At 38.1% G+C, this 26,361-nt stretch overlaps 1 protein-coding gene across 1 annotated transcript in view; it reads right to left on the bottom strand.

Moving 5' to 3' along the window:
- efna3a (ephrin-A3a) overlaps positions 1–26,361 on the bottom strand; it is a gene marked incomplete at both ends in the record, with an annotated part of 103,152 nt that overhangs the window by 5,233 nt on the left and 71,558 nt on the right. The window contains 2 exons of the mRNA XM_081376190.1: positions 1,052–1,117; positions 5,420–5,721. Of these exons, the coding sequence (XP_081232316.1) occupies positions 1,052–1,117; positions 5,420–5,721 (368 nt within the window). The remainder of the gene's footprint in view (positions 1–1,051; positions 1,118–5,419; positions 5,722–26,361) is intronic.

The following is a 26,361-nucleotide window of genomic DNA, read 5'->3' as shown; positions in this document are numbered from 1 at the left end:
GCGTCAAAGCGAATGTTCTTCATTCTTCCATTTGTCCTGTTGTCGACAGACTCAAGTCCATGGAATATGTCATAAACTGAACGCGCATCTTTTATACTGTATTCAGTGTAGACAGCATCCGTGACTATAATGGATCTCTATTTGACGCGACACTCACATCCAGTGTAGACAAATGTCAGCCATTAAACATCTGGATGCTAGCGGGCGGGGCCTATGGTGAGATGATGTAAAACTATTCGTTGATGTCTTGCTCTAGAGGCAGTCATATGCAAATGAATTTGCCAATATGACATCACAGATCCCACAACATCAAAACGAGACTTTCTGGAACCTGATTATATAAATGCTGTGTTTATAATGAGGAGGACGTTTTAAGCTATGAAACTTGCAGGATGTTTTAATGGTACAAATACCTCTTATATGTCAAAACATCAAGACAAATTTGATTTCTCATATCATGACCCCTTTAAGGCATACTGTATTTTTCCACTTTCATTTTCGGCAATTTGTCAATATAGTCTTTTTATAAAAATAAATAAATAAAAAATAAAATAAAAACTGCTGCTAGGCCATAGCATACTTTTTTTCTGCAAAAAGCATTTATTTTTTACCTTAATATAGTGTTTACATATTAAAATGTAATTCCTATTGTCGCTTCCTATACACATCACTTGCTCAAACTTTTCTTTTGGATACATTTTAGGTACATTATATGCAAACACAAAGCCATTTCAACAAATACACACACATATAACTGAAAAATATTATTGATTAATGCAGCGCGGGGTTAAACTTGTGTTCAAGAGCTGCATGAGTTATGCTATCAAAGAAAGACGGAGCAAAAGTGTGAGAAGACAAACTGAAAGACAGAGCAGGGGGTGAGAGGACATCTCCACACATGCTCTGATCAAAGAGGCCACAGAACATGTTCGAGCATTAAGTTCTGAAAATAGTTTGCTCACACACAAAACACACATTAAAAACCAGCATCATGACCTCTCCTTGCGGTTTACGTGCTTTTTTGTTTCTATGTGTGTGTGATGATGCTCACCTGTAGAACAGCAGACAAACACCCGCAGTCTTAAACAGTTGTGTCCGTGGTGATGGATTGGTGTAGCTGCAACAACACATGACAGCACAAACATTAACCTACTGCCACCTACTGGACAATGACATGCACTGACATCACTTCTAGGTTCAGAATGTAATACTACTGTAGCTTACTAAATTAACACTATTCAGTATACCCAGTATTCTGTATACCTTTCAATTATAAGTGAAACAGTAAATAGTAAAATAGCAAGTATTATTATGCAATAATAAACATTTCTACATTGCAGTCACATGATCTCTTCATGTAATATGTGATTAGCGTCTGTCATCATTTTAAAAATAAATGCAGTTTTTGCCTTTTTATTTAATTATTTTGTAAACTTCATCAGTCCAATCAAATTTTTAATCAAAATATTAATGTTTAAAAATATCAGTTTTTTTCTGGTTCATTAGTCACATTAGGCACACTGCATTGTGGGATTCCATAATGTTTTATGCACAGTTATAGTACATAGTATAATATAGGAAGTAACTAATGTAGCACCAGGACAAACTAGTATTCTATGCATACTAAAAATCAGCATACTGTGCACAGTATCTATACAAAATACAGATATAGTGAAATGTAATGAGGTCATGTGACATGTTAAGATTTCGTCCAAAGCGTCATGCGTCACGTCACTGCTAAATGAATAAATGTAAATATTTAAATGTACCAAGAAAGTAGAACACAACAGATTTAAACCTAATTAAAAGCTAAAACATTATGTTACTACTACATTCCTCACATATCTATACTGGTTTTAAACTGTTACCTCTTCAAAGTCCACTTGTAATGTTAGTCAATTTCTTGCACCAAAAACTGCTTTAAATTAGTTTCTCATGTCCATTTTCTGCCCTTACTCTGAACATTAAGTTCAACAGGCTGTTTTTGCTACTGTACCTTTAAGTCTTCCATATGTAAATGATCACAGAATACTTTACATGAAGAACTGAAATGAGCAGCAACCTGGTGAGAGCGCTTTAGAGTGTGTCTACTACGGAGCACATTACACTCTTTATTTCAAAAGAATAATTCACAGCAAATGTTATGGCCGTTTTAAGGTATCTAAGCCAAAGCTCCTTCTGCTGAGATAAAACAAACACTAAATAAATAACACTGATCAAAACAGATACGGTGTACGTTTATTAAATTATCCATTTCCACAAGCTGCAGATACCATCTTTGATTGATGAATTGGCCCTAAACGAACTCCCCTGGGCTAAGACAAAGATAACGTTTCTTGTTTTCAGGTTGATAAACATATGGGCCACATTATCATAGGAATGTTTGAGTGTGCTATCATTTTTCAATACCAATGGTTGTCATGCAATAGCTAATAACCTGCCTACAGCCCTCACTAATGAAGACGACTATTAGCATTAGGTGAGACATGCATCAGAAAATCACCATTAGCAATGCTCTATTAACACTCGGTTTATAGCCTGCATTAGAAAGCTTTCGATCAAAAAACGGGTGCGCTCTAATTGGTAGTGACTGACCCAAATGCCAGAAAGACCGATGATCGCCGGCCTTCCGTAACGTCCGTTTCCCGATAACAAGCTCCTTTGCATGGCGGAGCTGTCACCATTTCACAAACAAGGCAGTTTTGAGAGCAAATGGACTGCTGGGAGAGATGCATTTGAGCTTGTCCTTAGGAGCTTTCTTTTATTCTCAGTTGTGATTTGGAAGAAATGAATGAAACATTGTTGCGTTTGAAATAACTTGCTGCCTTTCTTCAAACTACTGCTTCGTAACAACAAAGCCCTTTAAAGACGATCACTGGGGTCGCAAATTGTTTTCTTAATGAGTTTCTCTTGCGTTAACTGCATCTGTATGACTTATCTGTAACCCGGCACATAATGGTGCTCACGCAGAAAGTTCTCACTTCTTTTATTCCCAACTCAAAAAACTCCAGGACAGGAAGGGCTATGATTGGCTCAGCGGAACAATCGCCACATCATGAAAGGGAGGATCCTGCCAAGGCAATGTCCCCTTGAACAAAGCACTAAACCTCCATCTGCTCCCCAGTATGCCTTTCCCTGTGTAATAACCTTTTCTGTCAGTGGAGTTTAGATGAAGTATGCCTACTGCAAACTGGAACTTGCTAGCAAAAGCAGAAACACTTGAATGGATTATTATGTTAAATACAAGTTTTATCAAGTTCTATGGACAGCATCTGTGGCATGCTGTCAATTACCACATGACATAATTTTGACTTGCACCTGAGTTTGTTGACAGAAATCCACTTGTAATTGTGCAACGTTTTTCCCCAGATACTTCCATTGTAAGCTTGTTTTCACAAACATTTTCTGTGGCAACGTGCCATTAGCTTTCCATCTACATATTCCTATGCAAATATTGGGATATGTAAAAACGTAAACTTTTATTTAGTAGGAGTCGGACGACAATGCAAAACTACGACGCATTTACAGAATAAATTCCTGGATTGACATCCAAACAAAAATTGGACTTTGATTCGAATCATGTGATAAATAATTGAATTATTCACTCAGATTGGCAAGTATCACATTTCAGAATTGTCTGGCACACTGTTGTTCAATACATAAAGCAGGGGTATTCAATTAAAGTTCTAAGAGGTCCGATCTATATACAGTATTTCCTTCCCATCAGAGGTTCGGACGATACTTTTTTGGAACAGTTATACTTTTTTCATCGGGGCAGTCGTAGTACTTCGTGTAAGAAAAAAAGCCTAAACACTCAAAATAGTCATCAAAGATGAGAATCTAGGGTCCAGAGAGCCAAAGCAGTGACGCCTAAGAATTTTTACCAATGTTAACCAAAAACAGTAAATATTTCTCCCAACTGGATATGAATATTAAAAAGTACAGTAAAATCGGATATTCTTAGGCTAGTCAGTAAACGACCACTTTTATTGTTCTGCGATTCAGAAGACCTTAAATGAACCATCCACTGGACGCGTCAAATCGAATGTTCTTCATTCTTCCATTTGTCCTGTTGTCGACAGACTCAAGTCCACGGAATATGTCAGAAACTGAACGCGCATCTTTTATACTGTATTAAGTGTAGACAGCATCAGTGATTATAATGGATCTCTATTTGACGTGACACTCACATCCAGTGTAGACAAACCTAAACACTCAAAATAGTCATCAAAGATGAGAATCTAGGGTCCAGAGAGCCAAAGCAGTGACGAATTTTTACCAATGTTTACCAAAAAAAGTAAATATTTCTCCCAACTGGATATGAATATAAAAAAGTACAGTAAGATCAGAATCAGAAAAATCAGTAAGATTTTTTTTTTTTACATTTAGACACCTTCGTGTATGGCACATAGAATGCCTTAGGACTGAGAAAACATTGTTTATTATTAAATGCTCTTATATGCTGATTAATAATGTTAAATGTATGAAAAAGGCGCCATGCATTAACTTGTCACAAACCTGGTTTAGTTAAACGGTTGTAGTCGTCTGTATGACAGATAAAAATAATTGTATTTTCTGCATTCTCGTTTTCTGCAGCGTTTTAGCAAAAGTATCTATTTTGCTGCTCAGTGTGTTCTGCTGCTGTTGTTAAAATAACCGCGTCATCTGCATCTCTTAATGTGGCGCTTCACGTCTCTAGTGAGGAGAAAGAAGCAATGCGCACGGAGAGGAAAGGGCTTGAATGAAGCGCGTTTGGCTCTAGATAAAAATATTAGAGGATCATTAGCGTAAACGAACCTGAGCACTTGTGCTGTGAACCGCTCCGCTGTTTTGACACGCTGCTCATTTAAAACTGTGGAAACGTTAAAATGGCGCAATTATGTCCCACGGTCCAGATGGAACCAAGCCGGGGTCCAGAACCAGACCGCCGTCCGCCATCTGACATAAAGCATCTGCAGCAGATTGCTAGCAAAAATGTAATGCTTCAAAGCCTGCTTTATTGTATTTACTAAAAGTGGCTTCCCCACTGGCTCCAACTTCCATTTAGACTTCTACTTTGGGCCAATTTCCAAAAAAGTAACACTTTTGTTTTTGTGTTTAATGGAATGGAAATGCTGCAAATTGTTTAGTTGCATATATTTAGTTAAATATTTTACTCATTTGCATAAATTACATTTGTACCGGTTTTATCCATTGAGCTTAATTTGTTTTTAAAGGTTCACTCAGGCATTTTTTTTTAAAGATCAAGATAAAGCAATTAGCATTTGGTTGGTCTTGTGATCTGATTATGTGAACATACCAGCCCCAATGTTCCATGTAAAATATAACAGCTTTTATTAGGCAATTGGTACGACTGATGTCAGTATATAAAAATGTCATTAAGAAAACCTCATGATGGTGATTTTTATCAAATACTCACATATATAGTAGTACTCATGACCAACATTGAATTCATAGCCTAGTGAGAAGGCGCTGTAACGCTGGAATTTCTCCGAGAACTTAATTGGCGCGTGGGGGGCGTGCGGCCGGTTGCACTCCCAGCGTTTGAAGCCCATCTGTGGGTCGCAGGTGCGGTAGCCTCGGTAACTGACCATGTAGAGAACGTACTGCTCGGCCACCCCGCGCTCTAGCGCCCCCCGCTGGCTCTGGTTGTAGTGTGGACAGTAGATGTCCAGGTAGTCGTTCACGGTGACCTGTACGGTGTAGCCCTCACTTCGCAAGCTAAAAGAAACAGAGAGGAAGGACAAAAAAAAAAGAGAAAGACAAAACATTATTATAAGATTACAGTGTTTTTGCTATTCGAATGGCATCAGTCATATATACCTTGTATTTTAGATAGAAAAAGGAAGAGAAGGGGAAGATTTATCTCATTGACCTTTCTAAAACGTGTAAGTCCTGCTTGAATGAAAAAGCAGTTATATTTCAATGCTTTGCCACAGCACATTAAACCGGATCATTTTTCATGCTTAATGTGCGCGATACCCTGATCAAACAACAGGGGGCAGTGTTTCATTTCACAGCCGCCCCCTTCTCGTTTGACTCTCTTTGTCCCGCACAAGCTCACACAGAAAAAAAAAAAAAAAAACATGCTAATACACACACTTGCGCGCTTCTAGGTCAGGTCCCGCAGGAGATTATTATTCAATTACAAAACGAGGATCAGAAATGTCACCCACTCCTTCTCCGTTCCTTTTCCGCTATTCCGCTAACCCCTTTCTCCTCGGTTTCCGTGTCTTTCTTTACAAATCCTTTTTCTTTTTTACACACTTTCAGTACTACAACATGCAGTGCTGTTTTTTTCTGCTTTCTAAAATGCGCATTATTTACGTGTCCTCTTTGTAGTTCTGCTCCTCCTCCTTTACTCACCGTTTTTGCAGTTTTCTTTCTTTTTTCCTACTGCTTTCCCCCCTCTTTTTTAATCAGTGTCTTTCTTAGTCTTTTATCAATACACAACAGATGGCAATCACATCCTTGATTAGGACTTTCTCTCTCTTTTTCTCTCTCCTGCTCACACACACACAGACGCAGACTGAATGAAAGATTTTTGTCATGCAGTGTGTTTTGGGGAGGGATGCTTCAAAGCTGCTAAATTTAGGGAGAGGGTGCAGGCAAGGAGAGGAAGAGAGAAAGATAAAGGGAGAAGATAAAAGAGTAAGGAAAGATGAAATGAGTGCAGAAAAACAAAGGATGAGACGGGTACAGAGAGGCACAGAATTGGGACGGCGATGTACCTGACACTCCTGAAGATGATGATGTTGTGGTGTGTGTGTGTGTGTGTGTGTGTGTGTGTGTGTGTGTGTGTGTGTGTGTGTGTGTGTGTGTGTGGGGGGGGGGGTTCAGGTTTTACCTACACTGCTGGGACCAAATGTCCCCAAAAGAAGAGTAAAATCTAAAATGTCACATTGTGAGCACCAGCCAACAGCTCCCATGAGGAATATGTCTTTATAAACATACTAAAATCCTAGTATGCATCTTATAAAATTGGTTGACTGAATGTTCAGAGCTGAAATTTAGGGTGTGTTGTAGATCCGTTCGCTTGGTCCGGAGCAAAACAAATAACTTAGTCCTGGTCCGCTTAGCATTCACATGGGCATTTTAACACAAAACCTAAAAATACCGAACCTAAAGGCATAGGGATATGTTCACAACCTGATTGGTCGGCTTCTATTATGTGAATTTCGTGAGGGAACTTACCGAACATCCAAAACAATGCTGTGTGCTGGGCTAAATGGGCTCGTTGTATGTTTGTTGCCTACATTTAATGTTATTTTGACCAGCTGAGAACTCGTGAAGAGCTTATAAAATGTGTAAAGAAGTCAAAACAGCGGCAGGAATCCATCCGTCACACACACAAACAAAAATCTGCGGCGAGGAGACACGGCTCTGATGCCTGTACCGAACTGTGATGGGCAACATCACGCCTATGATGAGAAAAAAACAGGTATGCTTAAACATTCTGTCCTTTTTAGGGTCACATCTTATGACCAATCGCACCAGGGTTCGTTTTATTTGAACCAAACATGCCAAGTGTTATTGCCAGCTTTGATTTGCTGAACATTTTTGATCACTCAATAATTTCCTTACTTTATTTATTTCATAGTATCGATTACTTAATTTTCATTCTAAAATGTGGAAAATTGTCATAATAAAGAATAAAAGTAGGTGTGCTCACACTTTTGACTGATAGTATAGATATTTGCCTTGAGGATAAAAAAGAATGTGTTTCTGGTTGAGTTGTTTTGTGATTGGCTACAAATGTTGGGCATTTCCCTCAACTCTACCATTTGCAGAGTCTAGAACTCTTACAGAAACGAGTGTATGTATATATATATATATATATATACACATATATACAAAATATATACAAAATATGTGTATAACATTTCCCCCTTTAGATTGAAATAAAGAAAAAAGTACACAAGTAATTACTAAATTTACCTCCACATCACTTTTCAATCCCATGACATTCAAAACCTGTATAGTGGTAATTTTTCTCGACACAATTTGTCCTTAGGGGGACTGAATCTTTCAAAAAGGCACCCTAAAACAATCCTAAAAATGGTCCATACGACTCAACCAGTGAGATGTTAACGGCTGTGAGCGGATGAGTAAGTACTGAGTGAGAATTCACAATCCAGATCAACCAATTCATTGAAAATAATGAATTAGAGTCACTACTTCTCTCAAAAACACTTACATGAGTGCTAAGAAAGATTTCAAGAGAATAACTTAAATTTCAATCTGTTCCTCACACAAAGCTATCGTTATATTACTTTTGCATCCATTTTAAAGCTTGGAAGCTTCAGTTCCCTTTATTACATGAAGAGCGACCAGCACAATTCTTCAAAATGTATTTTGTTGCATGGAAGAAAAAGAAGTCTTCTAAATAGGGTTGGAATGATGAGGGTAAGCAGATGACAGAATTTAATTTTTTGGGTGAACTATCCCTTGAAATGTGTGTGAGATTCTGCATTCCCCAAAACTAAAATCCGAATGTGTACGTGTCTTCCTGAACAAGAACAATAAGTTACAGTATCATTGTGTCCCACATCAGTGTGCGTTTATGCTCTTCAGTGTACATGCTCTGTAGGTGAAGTGTTATGCAACTATATGTCTGCCTCATGACACCCACAGACAAGAGAAAGAAAGAGAGAGAGAGAGATGGAGCGCTCTCCAGGGAGGTGCACATGTATTGAAGTGTGAAAACGGAGTAATGGTTTTCCCTCTTCCTCTCTTTTCTCACTTTCCCATTCTGCTGTCTCATCATCACTCTCTTTTCAGTGGGCAGGAAAACCTTGTTAGTTAGAAGGCAAAGCGGAAGGGAGGGAGCGAGAGAGATAAAGTTGGTAGATGAGGAATAAAAGTGATAGATAGAAGCAACGTATCCAGCTAATAATCGGTCTGAGGATACAATAAACAGCCGTCAGCATAAAATGCTTCAGGGCCAAAGTCTCCACACTAACTGCTAAAGAACAACTTCAATTTACACCGTTTATCCAACGAGACACATTCCAGATATATTCCAGTGGTATGACATTCTTTTTTCACTTTATTGATGGCATTTACTTTTCATCCATTTTTTAAAATTATTTTACTTTTTTTTTTATTGAGCTATTCCTTCACCATCTGGTTTGTCATTGTTTTCCTACATACAGTATATTCATTTTTCAAAACTAAAAAAAATTAATAAAATGACTGGTCTTTGGCAGACTTTTGTCTTTTTTTATTGAAAATATAGTAGAATGACAAAACAATTACTTGGAAGAATTTAAAGAAATATAGCTGGCTGAATTCAAAACTGTGTAACCTGCATTAGCATCATGGTTTAACGAATGTTTGTGCTAACAGCTCCAACCTGGTTTGTAATTGTTGCTATTTATTAAGCTGCTGTCTATGTCAGCTACTTGCCTGACAAACAAGTAACACACACTATTATATGCTATACAACTAGCAATTACATACATACTTCATACAGATGAATGATTAAGACCTTGCCATCCCTTAAAACGCATTCATCACCACTAACGATCTTTCAGCTCTATAAAAGTCGATAACATGCATCCCAAATATTTAGTTTAGTCCATGCCAGGCTTAACACATCATTATATGTTTTTATCAGACAACTGCAGCTCTGTGCACAGTTTGCTTCTGAGCTTTAAACATTGCAAAAATGGTATCTGACGCAGTCTTGGCTGGCTATTACTGTGATGGATTCCCTGTAAAAGGTTAAAGCTATAACACAGAAAATTCACTCCCGGGGGCAATCTGTGAATGATTCACACGGGTGGATAGAGAGACAGCGTGAGAGAGACAGTGAGATTCTCAAAAATCTACTGTACATATTCTAAAGAATCCAAAAAAGACACTTACATCTTTAGAGGTAATAGTTGAAACTCGAGAACTGCCTCTTTCTGCTAAAGCACTTTGGGTATAAAGCCACACATAATGTCCAAATTGGACTTTAACTGCACCTAAATGGGTTTCTAAGCATCAGCATTCACACAGCGATTTACAGCAACAAACTGTCCGTAAGTCATTTATTGTCAATGAGAGCTGGTAATTTGCGTGACAGAAGATGTTGCCAATTCAATGTGGTTGAGCAGTGTTTAACTATATGCAAATAAGCAGTGTTGGGGAAAGTTACTTTTACATGTAATGTGTTACAATATTGTGTTACTCCCTAAAAAGGAACTAATTGCATTACTTAGTTACTTTTTATGGAAAGTAATGTTACATTACTTTTGCGTTACTTTTCTCACCTGGGCTAGGCTTACTTGTTTTTCTAACTTAAATTTTTGCTAATGTAAAGGGCGGCCCTTTCACACCGAAAGTAAAATGAATAGGCTAAGCAAAGTACAAGTTACAAACTGAAAAAAAAGTAACTCAGATATTTTGTTGTAAATTTAAAAGTAATGTGTTACTTTACTAGTTACTTAGTAATACAAAGTAATCAGAACACGACTGTTGACAAAATGTAGAAATTAATATTAATTCTGAGCAAATATACACTGATTATTGTTTTAACTGATATTTTTTCACCAATATTTACCTTTTTCTACTAAATCACATCTTTAAGTCATCAAGTGTTGGTAAGTCTACCAAAAAATGGCTCCATCTGGTCGGTCTCTAAAGAACAGCACTGAACAATGCCCTAACAACCATATGTTCAACAGGAAATAATGAAGTTTACAGGTAGTTTTATTTCATGTATTGTTTGCACAGTCACTCCAATTTTTGTAACCACTCACTCTCAAATGAGAATTGTACAGCATTTCAAGCTTAACAGTTAAGTTTTGCCCCTCTGAAATTAAGAAAACCGATTGTTGCCCATATGGAAATCAATAATCAAAATCAATAATGGATCAATCAATAAATAAATACATTTATGGCAATACATCCTATTTGTGAGGACAACCAACAATACAGCGACCTTAAATAAAGTCACTCTCAGTGCGTATGACCCTTTATATCAACAATAGAATTCAAATAATCACAACCAACCTACAATACAGCGACCTCAAACGATCAGTCACTGTTACAGTCAGTGCGAATGACGCCCTAAAAAATACAATTCAAAAGATCACTTTTCTCAGAATATTGTCAGGTTAATGCAATATAAGGATAGACTGGGTAAACCCAGCCCGATCTGCCGGCGATTTGATTTCGCCCTGCAGCTCAGGCTGGAAACCTGTCCATTCTTCTATCCTGCTTCCGTTACACATCTGCGGGAACCAATCACAAACTGGCTTATCCACCTGGCGCGCTTTTGGCGGGTTTAACACGATGACGTCTCTCGCACGACCGTCAATCCAATTTCTTTTAACCTCTCGACGATGCTCAATGGCTACTTTAGTTTAGCAAACAAATCGCTCGAGTGGGTGTAAATACCACTCACTTTCATGTTTTTTTGCACAACCTGCAAAAATCGCTCGATGCCATTGCTGCTTCTGCAAACCGCTGATCAATGCTACAAACCAACACGTTTGTTGACACGTTTCCTGCCTGGAGTTTTCGCGTCGCTCTGCCAAGTACGTCACCCGGATCATTGGTCTGATTGGTTGAATTAATTACGGCCGTTTCACACCGCAAGCGTGAGTGGCGCGTGAGCAGGGCATATTTTTTTTCGGCGAGCATGTTAATCAATGAGTGCATTCACATTTTTATTATTCAGTTTCCCAATCGTTTCCTTGCTCCACTTGCCCGAGCTTACCTCTCTGCACCATGTACAAGCGTTGACAGTGAGCGCTTGTTTAGCCTGGCTGGACATGTGGCAGATGAGAGAAGAAACAGACTATCTGGTGACAAAGCAGAAAAGTTTAGTTTGCTATATATATACATTTTCATATTTTTTTTTGTTGGATATTGGATGTGAAAAGAAGGAAATGGTTCTTCCATAACACTGCACTTTAGATGTGTGTGAATTTCCCACACCAGGAGTAATTTATATACAGTAGTTCTATTTTTTAGCGATTACATGTATCTGTTCAAAAAAAATTCTATGCAAAATGTCAAATGTTCTATTAAAGAAAAGATAGATAATACATATTTGTGTGTGTTCTGTGCTGTAAAGTGGTTAGAAAAAATGAAATCGGAATCAGCTAAAATCGGTATCGGCAGGTCAAACTCAATGAAAAATCAGAAATCGGAATCGTCCTAGAAAATTGTAATCGGTGCATCTTTAACTGAAATAGAGGCTCATGCTAGAGCTTATATTGGCCACTTCACTCATAAGTGAATAAGTATAGTTTCCCGCTATTACCACCACCCACTCAACAGACTGAAAGTGTATGAGAGTACGTGACCTTTTATGTTTGTTTGTGTGGATGACAGCTCAGGCTTCTGATCTCGACATGGTTCGTTCCAAAGAAATAGAGCTTTTCATAGAGGCCATGGATGGATGGAAATACACAGCTTCACTTTTTTCCTCTTAGTGAGATTGAAAAGATCAGTGTTCTCTAACACAGCTTTTTAATTAGATGTATTTCACTTTATATCCAGCTGATTTTGTATCCTGTGTTCATTTTGAAATGGTGCTAAACTGTGGATTTCTATGATCAGTGGGGGAAAAAATGAAAAAGGAACAAGCAAACCATCTGCAAGCGCCTAATGCACACAACAATCAATATAATAACAATTCTTGTAGACTAGAGATGTCATTATGAGAACAATTACATGCTAATCAATTGTATCAAACATTTATAAGTTTGTAAATTATTGATGCTTGAGAGATGTCTCATCCCCAGTTGAGCTATTACTGTAGCGCATTCAGACACGCACATACACTCGTCGCTCTCCAAGAGCTTTATTTGGCAGACAAATTACAGTAGACCCACTTGTGTCTGTTCAAAGAGCATAGAGTGAGCAGCGCTGTCTTTGAAGTGAACAATGCGATGGGGAGCCGCCACTCTCTTCAGGAAGTCTGATACATGGAGGTGTTCGCTCTCACTCTCCTCTCCTCCTTTAGAATGAGACAAAGAGAAAGAGAGACTACCTGATTCAGATGTTAAGATCGAATAAAATATGATGATGCTGACCTCTGAACCCTGTGATTGCTAGGGATGCTCTAATATTAACTCTTTCTCTGCCAATGATGGAATTTTCCATTATTTATGACACAACGCTTTCCCGCCATTGACAGAATTTTCCGCCAATCCATGTTATCACTGTTAAACAGTAGGGGGTGCTATAATGCATATTCTGAAATAGTACAGAATCTCCAGATCAAAACACAGACGAAGAAGCAGCATAAACAAGTGATAAAAATATTGCTTACAGGGTTAGTTCATCCAAAAATTCAAATCATCCCATAATTGATTCCCCCTCAAGCCATCCTAGCTAGGTGTACATGACTTTCTTTTTACAGCCTAAACACAATCGGAGAAAAATATCCTGGGTCTTCTGAGCTTTATAATGGGAGTCAATAGTAACCGATATTTTGAAGCCCAAAAAAGTGCATCCATCCATCATAAAAGTGCTCCACACGGCTCCAGGTGGTTAATAACAGCCTTCTGAAGCGAAGCGATCCAAAAAAAAAAAAAAAAAAAAAAAATCCATTATTATAATTTTAAATTAACCTTTTAAGCTAATGCAATCATCAGACATTAAACCGCATATAAATTAAAACGGGCAAACGTTACAGAAAGACATGTCCAGAAGAGGTATAGGATTGTGTAAGCTTTTGGGGTGTTGATGGACTATCTACTCCTTCTATGTTTTGATCATCGTTCTAAATCCGATCCGTACATAGTCTTTGACAAAAACGTGATATTCTCAGCTTTTTGTTCAAAAAATTGCTTTTTTTTTTTTTAAATGAAACTTACCCACATTCAAGTGTTTATAAAAAGCAAATGCATACAACTAGAATAAAATGACCAATATTAAAATTCTATACTATTTTGCTAAAAAAAAACCTACATTTTATTTATAAGATTAAAAATAAGATTACATTTACATTACATTGTGAGCATTTTTAAAAATGTTTAGATTTACAGTTTTAAAGACTTTAAAATGAGCATTAGATGACAGCAAAAAAAAAAGGTAAAAACAGGGAAAATTAGCATGTATAATTAAATGAAATATCCAATGTTAGCTGATATCCAATAAAGACATACATTAAAAATGAAACCTCTAATAGTAACCGATAATCATTATCATACCAATATATTATGTATATCAAAGTAATTGGCAGAATCGCACTAGAGGTCATTAGTCAATTTTTACCAAAAAGAAAAAGAATGAGAATTCCCATTTAAAAAAATAACCAAACAAACAAACAATGAGAGGAAATGTGCTTGATTATTATTGAAATAAAATCAAAATCAACAATATAATCTCTTTTTTTATTACTTTGATAATGAAATGTCACCTGAATGTATTTTTGTGAGATCCCCAGTGAATAAATTGTTGCATTTCATTACATGACCCAGTGGTCGATGACACAAGTTTTAGGTCTTTGTGGTCACATGAGAGATTCAGATTCAAACGTGACCTGAATTGTGATCTTTAACGGTCAGTAAGTGGGAAAAAGCCCAAACACATGTTTGAAAATTCAGCTTAATGGCGCGAGCGGTACAAAAACCACACACACACACTTGACCTTTAAGAGAGTGTTCTAAAAGTACAGATTAACATGATTTAAACTAATGCACAGTAATTCACACATATCTAATGTGCTTATTCTTCATTAATGTCTTTGTTCATGCGCGCGCACACACACAAAACCCCGCTCTTCCACGAATGGGTGCATCATTGGAAGGCCTCTATCCACCATGAATATTTGATTGTATCATAAAAATAACCAACCTTTTAAAAAAACTGTTCAAACACCCCTGAGCTAGAGCAGCCAACCAGAAAGCTTGAGTAATTATTTACACTTTGTACACAATAACACAGACGCATGCGTACACGTGCGCACACACTAGGTCTGATGATGCTCCAGAGCGAGTTGGACGGAGACGGAGTGTGAGTGTATGAGGGCAGGACACAGCGGCTGCCGCTGCACCAAATAAATTAAAAATTTACAACCATCTCCGACTCTCTCTCTCTCTCTCTCTCTCTCTCTCAGTCCCTCGTCACCTCCCTCTCTCTCAGCTCTGGAGAGAATGTACATCTAACTTGTATAACTCCTATTACATCAAACTATCTCCCAAAGGCATTCTGGGAATAGAGGTGGGATCTGTCTGCTGGAAAGATGGTGCTATCAGGATCACATCAAATAAGCTCCCCATCAGAAGGTCAGTGTCCTTCATCAAGTGAGCGAAGAGGGCGAGAGGCTATTTGTCTTAATGGTCCTTCAGAGGTAGGAAATGTCAGAGGGTGCAACTGTTCCTCTTAGTTTCCCACTAAACTGGTAATGGTGCTGTAATTTAGCCAAGGTTTGAAAGCTAGACACCCACAACTTGGAAATTACGCGGTGTGTTAGGCTAGCTTGCAGCTAGGATGGCTCAAGATGCAAGACTTCTGAAGACCCTGTGAAATCAAATGTGAGTTTTGTAGCTTGATTTCAATGTGCAGTTAAATGTAAATCCTGCCCTACTATCACCGATTTCTTTGGAAGTATTGGGAAGCCATCCAGGGATACTTAGTTTTACATATCCCTGAGGATTCATTTGCTCTTTCTGCATGCTATAACAAAGCCCTGGCCTTACTAGGTGTCATGCCAAAAGTTAACTGTGTGTTAGAAAACACGATGGAGAGAAAAATATGGTTAGTATATGTGTGCTTTAGATTAAGTCTGAGGATCATTCAGAACATGCAGGTTTGAATCCAGCCCGATAGCATTTGTGTTTCCTATGGGAGTTACAAACAGAAAATTTAATTCTGACTTTATTTCTTGTAATTAAAATTTCTCACAGTTGCAATTTTATATATCATAATTCCCATATTTTCAACTTTATATCTTACAATGTGACTATATAGAATTATATATGCACTACTTTTCAAAAGATTTGTGTTTTTTTTTGTAAAGAAATTGTAAAGAAGTTTCTTATGCTCACCAATGCCACATTTATTTAATCAAAATACTTTAAAAACATTTTATTATTACAATACTATTAAATATAATTGTACTACAATACAATAATATTATTACAATTCAAAATAAAACATGTTTTATATATTAATATATTAATTTATTTTATTTTTATTTATTTATTCCTGTGTAAATATATTTAGTAAATTTAAATATATTTATTCCAATGATGTCAAAGCTGAATTTTTAGCATCATTACTCGAGTCTTCAGTGTCACATGATCCTTCAGAAATCATTCTAATATGATTTGCTGCTCAAGAAACATTTCTAATTATCAATGTTGAATGTTGTACAGCTTAATATTGTTGTGGAAACAATGATAATTTTTGTTTTGTTTTGTTCAAGATGTGTGAAATATAAGAACAAAATATAAATATTGAATTGGAGGTGGGGGTTTGTAGTTTGTAATTTTGTATAAACTGTAGTTGTGTTGCGTGCTCCTTTATTTTCGGTGGGTGGTCCTAAAATTTTGCTGGTGCACCTAACTTTTTGAAGCTGAGCACAAGTGCTATCAAGTAAAAAAGTTGATTTCGAGCCCAGAGTGTATAGACATAATATATATATATATATATATATATATATATATATATATATATATATATATATATATATATATATATATTCCTCACAATTGAGGCATTCTTTTTTTAACTGCAATTTAATTGTAATTGTGATTTTCACACAATTGCAGCTCTAAATTTCGACTTTATATCTAAACATTATGACCGTATATCGCAAAATTTAAATTTAAAAACTTAGATTCAGTTGCTTCCTTAAATTTCAATCAAACTGTCTATTCAAGTCATTTCAACTTAAATTATACTAAACTGACTTACATTTTAGTTGAATCTCTTAACTTTTCTTACAGTGCAATAACTTTTCTCTAAATTGTGATGACATTCCACACAGTAGCCGCATTTCCAGCGAAATTACCCGGAACAATTTGTCCCAGGAACTTTTTTCCCTCAGACCTATTGCTGTCTGCGTATCGTGAATATTAGGCAAATTAGTCCGGTGACGTATGACGGGGCACTACTTTCAAGTTCCCGTTGGATTTCATACTCTTAATTTAAGCTTAATAAAGCCTGAACCTCGTCGTCAGCCCATTGGTCTTATTTTTTTAAACTCAATTGTTGATTCGAATAGCAAACAACTCTTACTGCACGCACCGCAACAGACTTTTAAAAATGGTGGTTGAAATAAAATGCTGCGTGGAGTCAACCAATCAAAATGCTGCGTGAACTCAACCAATCAGCATGTTCAGCGCCAAAGTCCCACCCCCGAAAGTTCCTGAACTTTGAAAAAGTACTACCTCGCCAGACTTTCTGAGGGGGGATTTTTTACCCGGAACTTCATTTAGACCCACTCCAAAGTTCCTGCGGTGGAAACGTGGCTATAGTGACTTTCATATTATAAACTCTCTCTATTTACTCTGGAGGTGGAAACGGCCTTTCATAGTTTCCTTTCGACTCTTTTCTTTCTTTGGTCAATACAAAGTGTCAAGAATTTGGAATAAAACACTGATGCAAGATATTGCATGGGACATGCAAGTATCATTTCTGCAAGACCAGAACAGAAGAAACAAAAGCGAACAGAAAACTAGCGGCATCCCTTGGAATCACATTTGCGATGATTAATGTTACATACAGTACCGCTTTCCTGTGTCAATGTGTGTGTGAGTGGGAGTCGACAGTGAATCCTTGTCTGGCGTGCTGTCATCCGCCCACACCCTAAGGGGAATCTCAGAGGCCAGAGCGTTACTTGCCAGGAGCATTAACACTAGGATTTCGCAATGAATCAAGCTACTAAACCATAAATGGACCATAAATTCAGTGACTACCGAAAGTAAACTGTGGCGCTCGCATGGGTCGTTATATACGAGCTGCTGCTGCAATGCGCAATATGTTTGTTTGCTCTCGGCAAATGACTGCCGCCCCCTGAGCGTATACGTTCATATCAAACAGCAACCTCGACGCACGCTGGCCGTTTGGGCTATATTTTGATGACAATTACAGTTTGAAAAAGCATGCGTGCACCTGTGTGTAAAGACATTTATATATACACACACACCCTAGAACCCTGCAAATGGGTTATTAGCTCAGGAGCCAATAGAAACCCCACAGCAATTCGAGTTCAGTTTCTGCTCAAGGGCTAATCAGAGAGTAACTCCAGTAGCAAAAGCCTTGTTAGAGACCCTCGAGAAGCACATGAGCGGTTCCTGCCTGTTTGAGTGAAAACCCGTGAGCAATAGCGTTATAATAACAACCCTGAACGGGTGGCACTCCACACAGAAACACATGTAATCTGTTTGCTTTGTGTTTGTGTAGCTTCTTTTAAAGCACTGTATCGGACAGGAAGACATAAATCAAGATGCTCGTGGGTTGTTCTGTTAGTGTTGGGCTTGGTGCACTCATAAAAAACAAAAACAAAAAACCTTCATCTGTCTGCTCAGCTTCACTCTCAAGAAGTTAGATTTACACAAATGCACAAAGCAACATCACCTTCTGCTAAATTTAATGGGATATTTCATCCAAAAACAAACATTCTGTCATCATTTGTTCATCATTTACCCTTATGACATTCAAAACCTGCATGACTTTAGTGGAAAATCAAAGGCAGCAGATAGGGCAAAACATAAAAAATATAAAATGTTGTGTTCTAGGAAATAAGGTTTGGAACGACATGAGGGTGAGTAAATGATGACATAATATTCATTTTTGGATGAGCTATTCCTTTAAGAAATGCAGGTACATTAGGAGTGTTAAATACTTAATGCTACAGCATAAACTATAAATGCACAAAGAAATTAATGGAACAACGTTACAGATATTCAGATACGTTTCACAAAATGAACACACAAACAAAATTCTTTGTTTTCTCTGCCACAGCTGTTTCTTACTCCCTTTTCACTTTCACATGAAATAACAACCGATAATCCTCACATGTGCCACACACACACACACACACACACACACACCCACACACACACACACACAATGTGTGAAAGCATCGTTAGCTCATCTAATCAGTGTTAATTACTCTACAGTACTGACAGTCCCACCTGTCATACAATAGTCTCGTTCTAAACAGCATCTAGACCTAGACAGCATCATACTTCTCCTGACATAAAGGCTGTTCCAAACGATGTTCCATAAATACTGTTCCTAATTATATGGGACTAAGACAGTGGTACAGTGTTTTTGACATTAAGTGTTGACCTAAACAGTGCCAAAATTCTCATACATAAAGAAAAATGTCCTTAGAACCAAACATTTAATCTATATTAACTGCATACGCGAGATTAACATCAAGACATAGGCTAAATAGTTTTTATTAATTACCCTCATTTTCTGTTGGTACTCTATTCTACTGTCATATAAAACACATATATAGAATGCACTGCAATGAGTTTAATGGGAAAAAAAATCAAGCAGGCAATGTCACTAAATAAAATTACATTTTAATAAATATCAAAACAGCTCAATTTTATCAAAAATGGACAGTATGATTCCATATTTCTGTGTACCATGTATTTTTTATGCCAATTAGGGAATCATGTTGTTAGCCACAGCTACTGTATAGCAGCATTTAACTAACATCAGACAAACAGGATACGATGAAGCTTCAAATAAGATGTGCTATTTGGTGTGCTGACTTGCTGCCTATGTAGAGCGCTCCAATTCAGTCACTTATAAGCAGGCCCTTATGGAATCTAAGCACAGAACTCAGCAGAAATGGAACAGCCAGCGTTTACAGAATGGAATATTTTGTATAATTATGTTACACTTTCATCTACCAATAAGAGTGAAGTACAATTGGCTCCATTTAAATCATTTTACAATGTTTTGGAACAGAGCTAATGACACCAAGCTAAAGAAAGAATCCGTCTGTGAGTGATGTTGTGTTTGCTTCAGGCTACACTGATATATACATAGGTGTTTGTGGCAGCCAATGGACGTTTTTTTCCTAGAGCGTTTGTATATTTCTGTGAGTTGGCATACAGGTTAACCTTTCCCGTTCTCTCACTTTATGTGTGTGTGCCTGCAGTCGACGCTCAATCTGTGGGACCTGCAGAATGGGAAATAGTCATCTAAAAATATCCAGACTGCCCAGTGTGCACTGAGGCCACTATGGTTTGATGTGCCTAATCTCCCTTTCCTAACTCTGCTATACTGTTTCTCAAAGAGAGAGAGACAGAGAGAGAGGCTCTGACCCGGCCATACACAGCCATCTCATTACACCGGGGAATACGGGACACAGCGGAGGAACAGGGTGAGAGAGAGTGACAAACGAGAGAGATACAGGAAAACAGCAACTGGGAAAAGACAGAAATGGGAGGATAAAGGGATTCAGGGATAAGGCCAGGGATGGATGGAAATGAGGGAGTCAGAAGTAAAAAAAAAAAAGAGCAGCGTGTGTCCAGATATGGACAAGACGAAAGGAAAGGTGAAGAAAACTGGATAAGAGAAAAAGAAGGAAAGTGAAAGATAATGGTCCTATTTAGACATGAATACTGTTTAAACACAGCAGAGGTGCAGGAACAGGAAAGGGAATTTCAGAAAAGGTTTGTCCAAAAGGCATATCCACCCCCCCCCCCTTTATATACATATACACTGAACTAAATTATAAACGCAACACTTTTGTGTTTGCCCCTTTTTCATGAGCTCAAAGATCTAAGACTTTTTCTATGTACACAAAAGGCCTATTTCTCTCAAATATTGTTCACAAATCTGTCTAAATCTGTGTTAGTGAGCACTTCTCCTTTGCCGAGATAATCCATCCACCTCACAGGTGTGGCATATCAAGATGCTGATTAGACAGTATGATAATAATAATAAAAAAAAAGGTTGTTGATTGTGGCCTGTGGAATGTTGGTCCACTGCTCTTCAATGGCTGTGCGAAGTTGCTGGATATTGGAAGGACCTGGAACACGCTGTCGTATCCGCCGATCCAGAGCATCCCAAACACATTCATTCATGCTGACTGCAGGAATGTCCACCAGAGCTGTTGCCCATGAATTGAATGTTAATTTCTCTACCATAAGCCACCTCCAAAGGCATTTCAGAGAATTTGGCAGTACATCCAACCGGCCTCACAACCGCAGACCACGTGTAACTACACCAGCCCAGGACCTCCACATCCAGCATCTTCACCTCCAAGATCGTCTGAGACCAGCCACCCGGACACCTGCTGCAACAGTCGGTTTGCATAACCAAATAATTTCTGCACAAACTGTCATAAACCGTCTCAGGGAAGCTCATCTGCATGCTCGTCGTCCTCATCGGGGTCTCGACCTGACTGCAGTTCGTCGTCGTAACCGACTTGAGTGGGCAAATGCTCACATTCGATGGTGTCTGGAGAGGTGTTCTCTTCACGGATGAATCCTGGTTTTCACTGTACAGGGCAGATGGCAGACAGCGTATATGGCATCGTGTGGGTAAGCGGTTTGCTGATGTCAACGTTGTGGATTGAGTGGCCCATGGTGGCGGTGGGGTTATGGTATGGGCAGGCGTATGTTATGGACAACGAACACAGGTGCATTTTATTGATGGCATTTTGAATGCACAGAGATACCGTGACGAGATTCTAAGGCCCACTGCCATGTCATTCATCCACGACCATCACCTCATGTTGCAGCATGATAATGCATGGCCCCATGTTGCAAGGATCTGTACACAATTCCTGGAAGCTGAAAACATCCCAGTTCTTGCATGGCCAGCATACTCACCAGACATGTCACCCATTGAGCATGTTTGGGATGCTCTGGATCGGCGTATACGACAGCGTGTTCCAGGTCCTGCCAATATCCAGCAACTTCGCACAGCCATTGAAGAGGAGTGGACCAACATTCCACAGGCCACAATCAACTACCTCTTTTTTTTTTCCTCTGGGGGGGCGGACCCCCCCAATACAGCAAAACTGCACATTTTAGAGTGGCCTTTTATTATGGCCAGCCTAAGGCACACCTGTGCAATAATCATGCCGTCTAATCAGCATCTTGATATGCCACACCCGTGAGGTGGACGGATTAACTCGGCAAAGGAGAAGTGCTCACTAACCCAGATTAAGACAGATTTGTGAACAATTTTTGAAAGAAAAAAGCCTTTTGTGTACATAGAAAAAGTCTTAGATCTTTGAGTTCAGCTCATGAAAAATGGGGGCAAAAACAAAAGTGTTGCGTTTATAATTTTGTTCAGTTTAAATTCAATAATGACAAATAACAAATGTAAAAATAAAATTGAATTAATTAATGAATTAATTTATAAAGAAAACAACGGCAGAGCAAGTAAAAACCTGAACTAGAGTCCCAGTAGAACGCTGTATTTTACCATTCAAAAATGCAGTAAAAACAATATTGTGAATATTAATGTAAAATAATGGTTTTCAATGTTAATATATTTTTTATTTATTCATGTGATGCAAAGCTGAATTTTCAGCAACATTCTTCAGTGTCACATGATCCTTCAGAAATCGTTATAATATGCTGATTTGCTGCTCAAGAAACATTTCTTGTTTATACAAGATTTTTTTTTTTTTAAATAAAAGAACCTGTCCTAATTCTTTAATAAATAAAAAGTATAAAAGAACGGCATTTATTTTAAATAAAAGGCTTTTATAATAATGTAAGTCTTTTCAGTTTAATGCATCTTTGCAGAATGCTGCTGTCAACGGGCCAATTCTCAACAATGTTCGACAATTCTCAAAGACTGTGCAGAAGAGTGAGACAAGAAACAGAAAACATTCAAAAAGACAAAGTCTTAGATCGAGGAGAATGTTTATAATGAATGTGTGTGCCATATAATAGCAATGACCTTCACCAAGATGAGAGTCTGAGAGATCCTACCAGCATTGTGAGATCTTCACCGCTGGTGTATTGAGTGATTAGTATTACAGAGAAAGAAAAGAGATGGAAAGAGCGAGAGGCAAAGAAACCAGTTCTACTCCTGTATGCAGGAGGGTGAATGAAGTCTAAAGGAGACTGTCTGGGCACTGATGCATGCAGAGTCACCCACTGTTTGAGGTTACGTGTCTTACGTTAGATAACACCCATCCATTTTAATGCATGTATGTGAGGGAGGGGAAGCTCTGAGCCTGTAAATTGAAACATTAAAGCTGAAACGCAGTGAAATGTAACACTAAATGTTGCGTGCTTGACAGCATGTAATTTCTCTCTCCTTTCCTGCTTACAGACTTAATTGGTCAAGATCAGCCTTATGACACTTCATGTTTCAAACTGACAAAAGTCACACTCGATGAGACCCAAATATGAATGGAAATTGACTTTGGTGAAAAAAGTAATTTCTAGCCAGTTGGAGTCACAAAATAATGGTGTTTAATCTGACATCATCAATTTGGGTAAATCACATAATAATATACACACGGTCAAATAAAGAAACCCTGAGGTGACTGACGTGTCTGAATACATTTTATCTCAAAAAGTTTTGGGGGCATTGTGACAAAAGGTCAACATATGTTTAAAGGAAGGGTAGACAATGTTTTTCATGAATGGTTGAACCACTCTTCACATCCTGATAGCAATCAATAATAGAAGTGGTTTAAATATTAAAAAATGTAGATATATCTTCTGTGGATATCCTATTTACAACTGGTATTAAGATGCGTTTTGGTCATATTCGTTTACACCTGTTGTTTTAATCCGCTTTCTTTGTCCACTTTCAACCACTTCTGTCCTGGGGTGCGTTTCCCGAAAGCATCGTTGGCCAACTATGGTCGCAAGTTCATCGCAATGTCCATTGAACTCTATTGGTAACGACGGAACTTGCGACCATAGTTGGCCAACGATGCTTTCGGGAAACGCACCCCTGATTTCTTCAAGGGGAGGGTTTATGGGTGGATAAATGTATGTTTTTTTTTTCCAGGACAAAATGGACAAAAAAAAATTGGCAATTTACATATGAACATGACCGGAGACTACGGAAAAACATACAGAGAGCATCAGCTTTAGTTTCTGCTCTAACAGCCGCAAAACCATGCATCTTTGAGTACCCAAAAAAGCATTATATAAATGCAACGAATTATGTTAGGAATCAGAAATGGTGAGAGAATTTTGTGCTTGGTACGTTTTTTGTCTTCAAACCAAACTTGGGTCTACAGCCAACAAAGTTTAAATCCCGTCTGGCTAGCACGCTTCCCATAATGTTTACTTAATCAGGTCAGTAGACGGAAAGTAGGTGGTCTTTTGTGGCTGTTCGAACACATTCGACCACATGAGCGTCTACATATGAAAGCAATCCGGTCTAATGCGTTTTCAACTACCTCTGGAAGTGCTCGAAAGTGGACAAGCTCAAAACGTTTTAGACCCCGTTTACCACTTGTGGTCCGATCGACCAAAACGCATCTTAATACCAGGTGTAAACAGGGCCATAGTCACAGAGCAACACCGTTTACAGTCCCTCATGCACCAAAACAATGAGCTTATGCTGCGTTCACTTGGATTTATGCATTTCTATGGCAACACTATCAACGCCGAAATGAATCTGCAGCAGTCAGATACAAGTCAGAGCTATTTGAGTTGTTTACGTTAATTATTGCAATGTTATGTGCTTTGAGGCTATTTAATAACATCTCTCATGACACTTTGCAGACTCTGCTCTGGCTGTGTGCGTTCATGTGTTTTGAAGGAGGCGTGGCTTTGGAGATGCTCTGAAGGGAGGGTGGGATCTTATGCTTTGAAATCTAGCTTGCTATTTCTAGCCTCTCTGAAATTGTCTACCCTACCTTGAATGAACTGAATATTTTTAATGATTAGGGCTGGAACGACGCATACTAATGGCTATGACAGCGCCACTTAATAATAGTTGTCTGCCACATCATATAATGTGAGAGCTACATTGAACTGTATAATCATGATGGGTTCAGTTTACTCACGGAGATATAGAATTGATTTGCGTTCATCCGCAGATCCACTGGAGCTGCTGTGTGTGTGAGCTGCAAGGCATACATACAAACATACTCTCTGCACTCAGTTACTAAGCATTTAATGTCCTTGTTGGTTGTTTAAAAATATCTGATGGATGAACTCACGCCTCGATTGGACTTGTTTTTTTTTTAAACACACTGTCAGTTGTGATAAAACTTCCCGATGCTTTGGACCACCATTTTTGATACTGACGCTGAATGCGGTTATGAGTTCTGGAAATTTGCAGGCTTGTGTTAAGCACCGCTGCCATATTAGCCATTAGCATCTGCTCTAAAGTTTTGTTTTGTGTGAAACATGACAGCCCGATCTGACGCTCTTGACATTTTGTCTACATCGAACGCACATGGCACCCTTTAGCGTCAATATGAGACGCAGATAGATATGGGCCACACTGTAAAAAGTGAATAGTTGGATAAACTAAAAAAAATTACTTCAATTGGTAACACCTAAATAAATTAAGTTCTCAACTTAAATTATCACGTTTTTCACGATAATTTAAGTTGAGAAAACTTAATTTATTTAGGTGTTACCAATTGAAGTAAATTTTTTAAGTTGATCCAACTATTCACTTTTTTACAGTGCAGAAGGCACCTCCTAGCGATCTAACCCTAACCCTACACCAGACCTAAACCTACCCATAACTGAACAAAGCTCTGTGCGTGTCATATTGACGCTAAAGGGTGCCATGTGCGTTCGATGTAGACGAAATGTCAAAAGCGTCATTATATGACGCCCTAGGATGAGAATGCGTTGAACATGACGGGAAACATGACAGCCCTAATGATGATGGTTATAATTGAAACTGTAATTATTGTAACTTATTTGTATGTAAAATGCATATTTGAAAATTGCAATTTTATATTTCGCAATGTGACTTATTTCAAATGACCTTTTTTCTGCTTTGAGATAAAAACAGGCTTCCATAGTTCAATATCTTAAACAGGGTTCTCAAGTTTTATCAAAAGCTTGGAGTGAGATCACATGCGGTTAGGGGAGGAGCCCTAATGGAGCCCCGCCCCCACCTGACCCCGCCCCCCAATTTTACCCATTGTTCATAATTAACCAGGACAAATTGAAAATATAACAATTGGTAAATCTGATAAATGACAGAGAAATTCATCACATCAAATATAGCCTACTCTTTAATGTTATATTTATAATATCAAAATTACAAATAAGTTACGCAAATTACAAAAATATAACAAATTGCTGCATATAGTTTGAACAGTGTCTAGTTAAAATGGTATAATGATTTGTGTGGTGGGACATTGAGAACAAATAACATATTAGAGTATTATGTTGTGTGTGTGTGTGTGTGTGTGTGTGTGTGTGTGTACACTGGAGTACACACTCCAGCTTATGAAATGTGTTTTGTGTTGTAAGTGTTGGA

Source organism: Scardinius erythrophthalmus (assembly GCF_964197995.2).
Source record: "Scardinius erythrophthalmus genome assembly, chromosome: 10".
In the NCBI taxonomy this organism is placed as follows: Eukaryota; Metazoa; Chordata; class Actinopteri; order Cypriniformes; family Leuciscidae; genus Scardinius; species Scardinius erythrophthalmus.
Note: the sequence above shows the minus strand (reverse complement) of the source record. Positions and strands in the feature narration are given on the sequence as shown.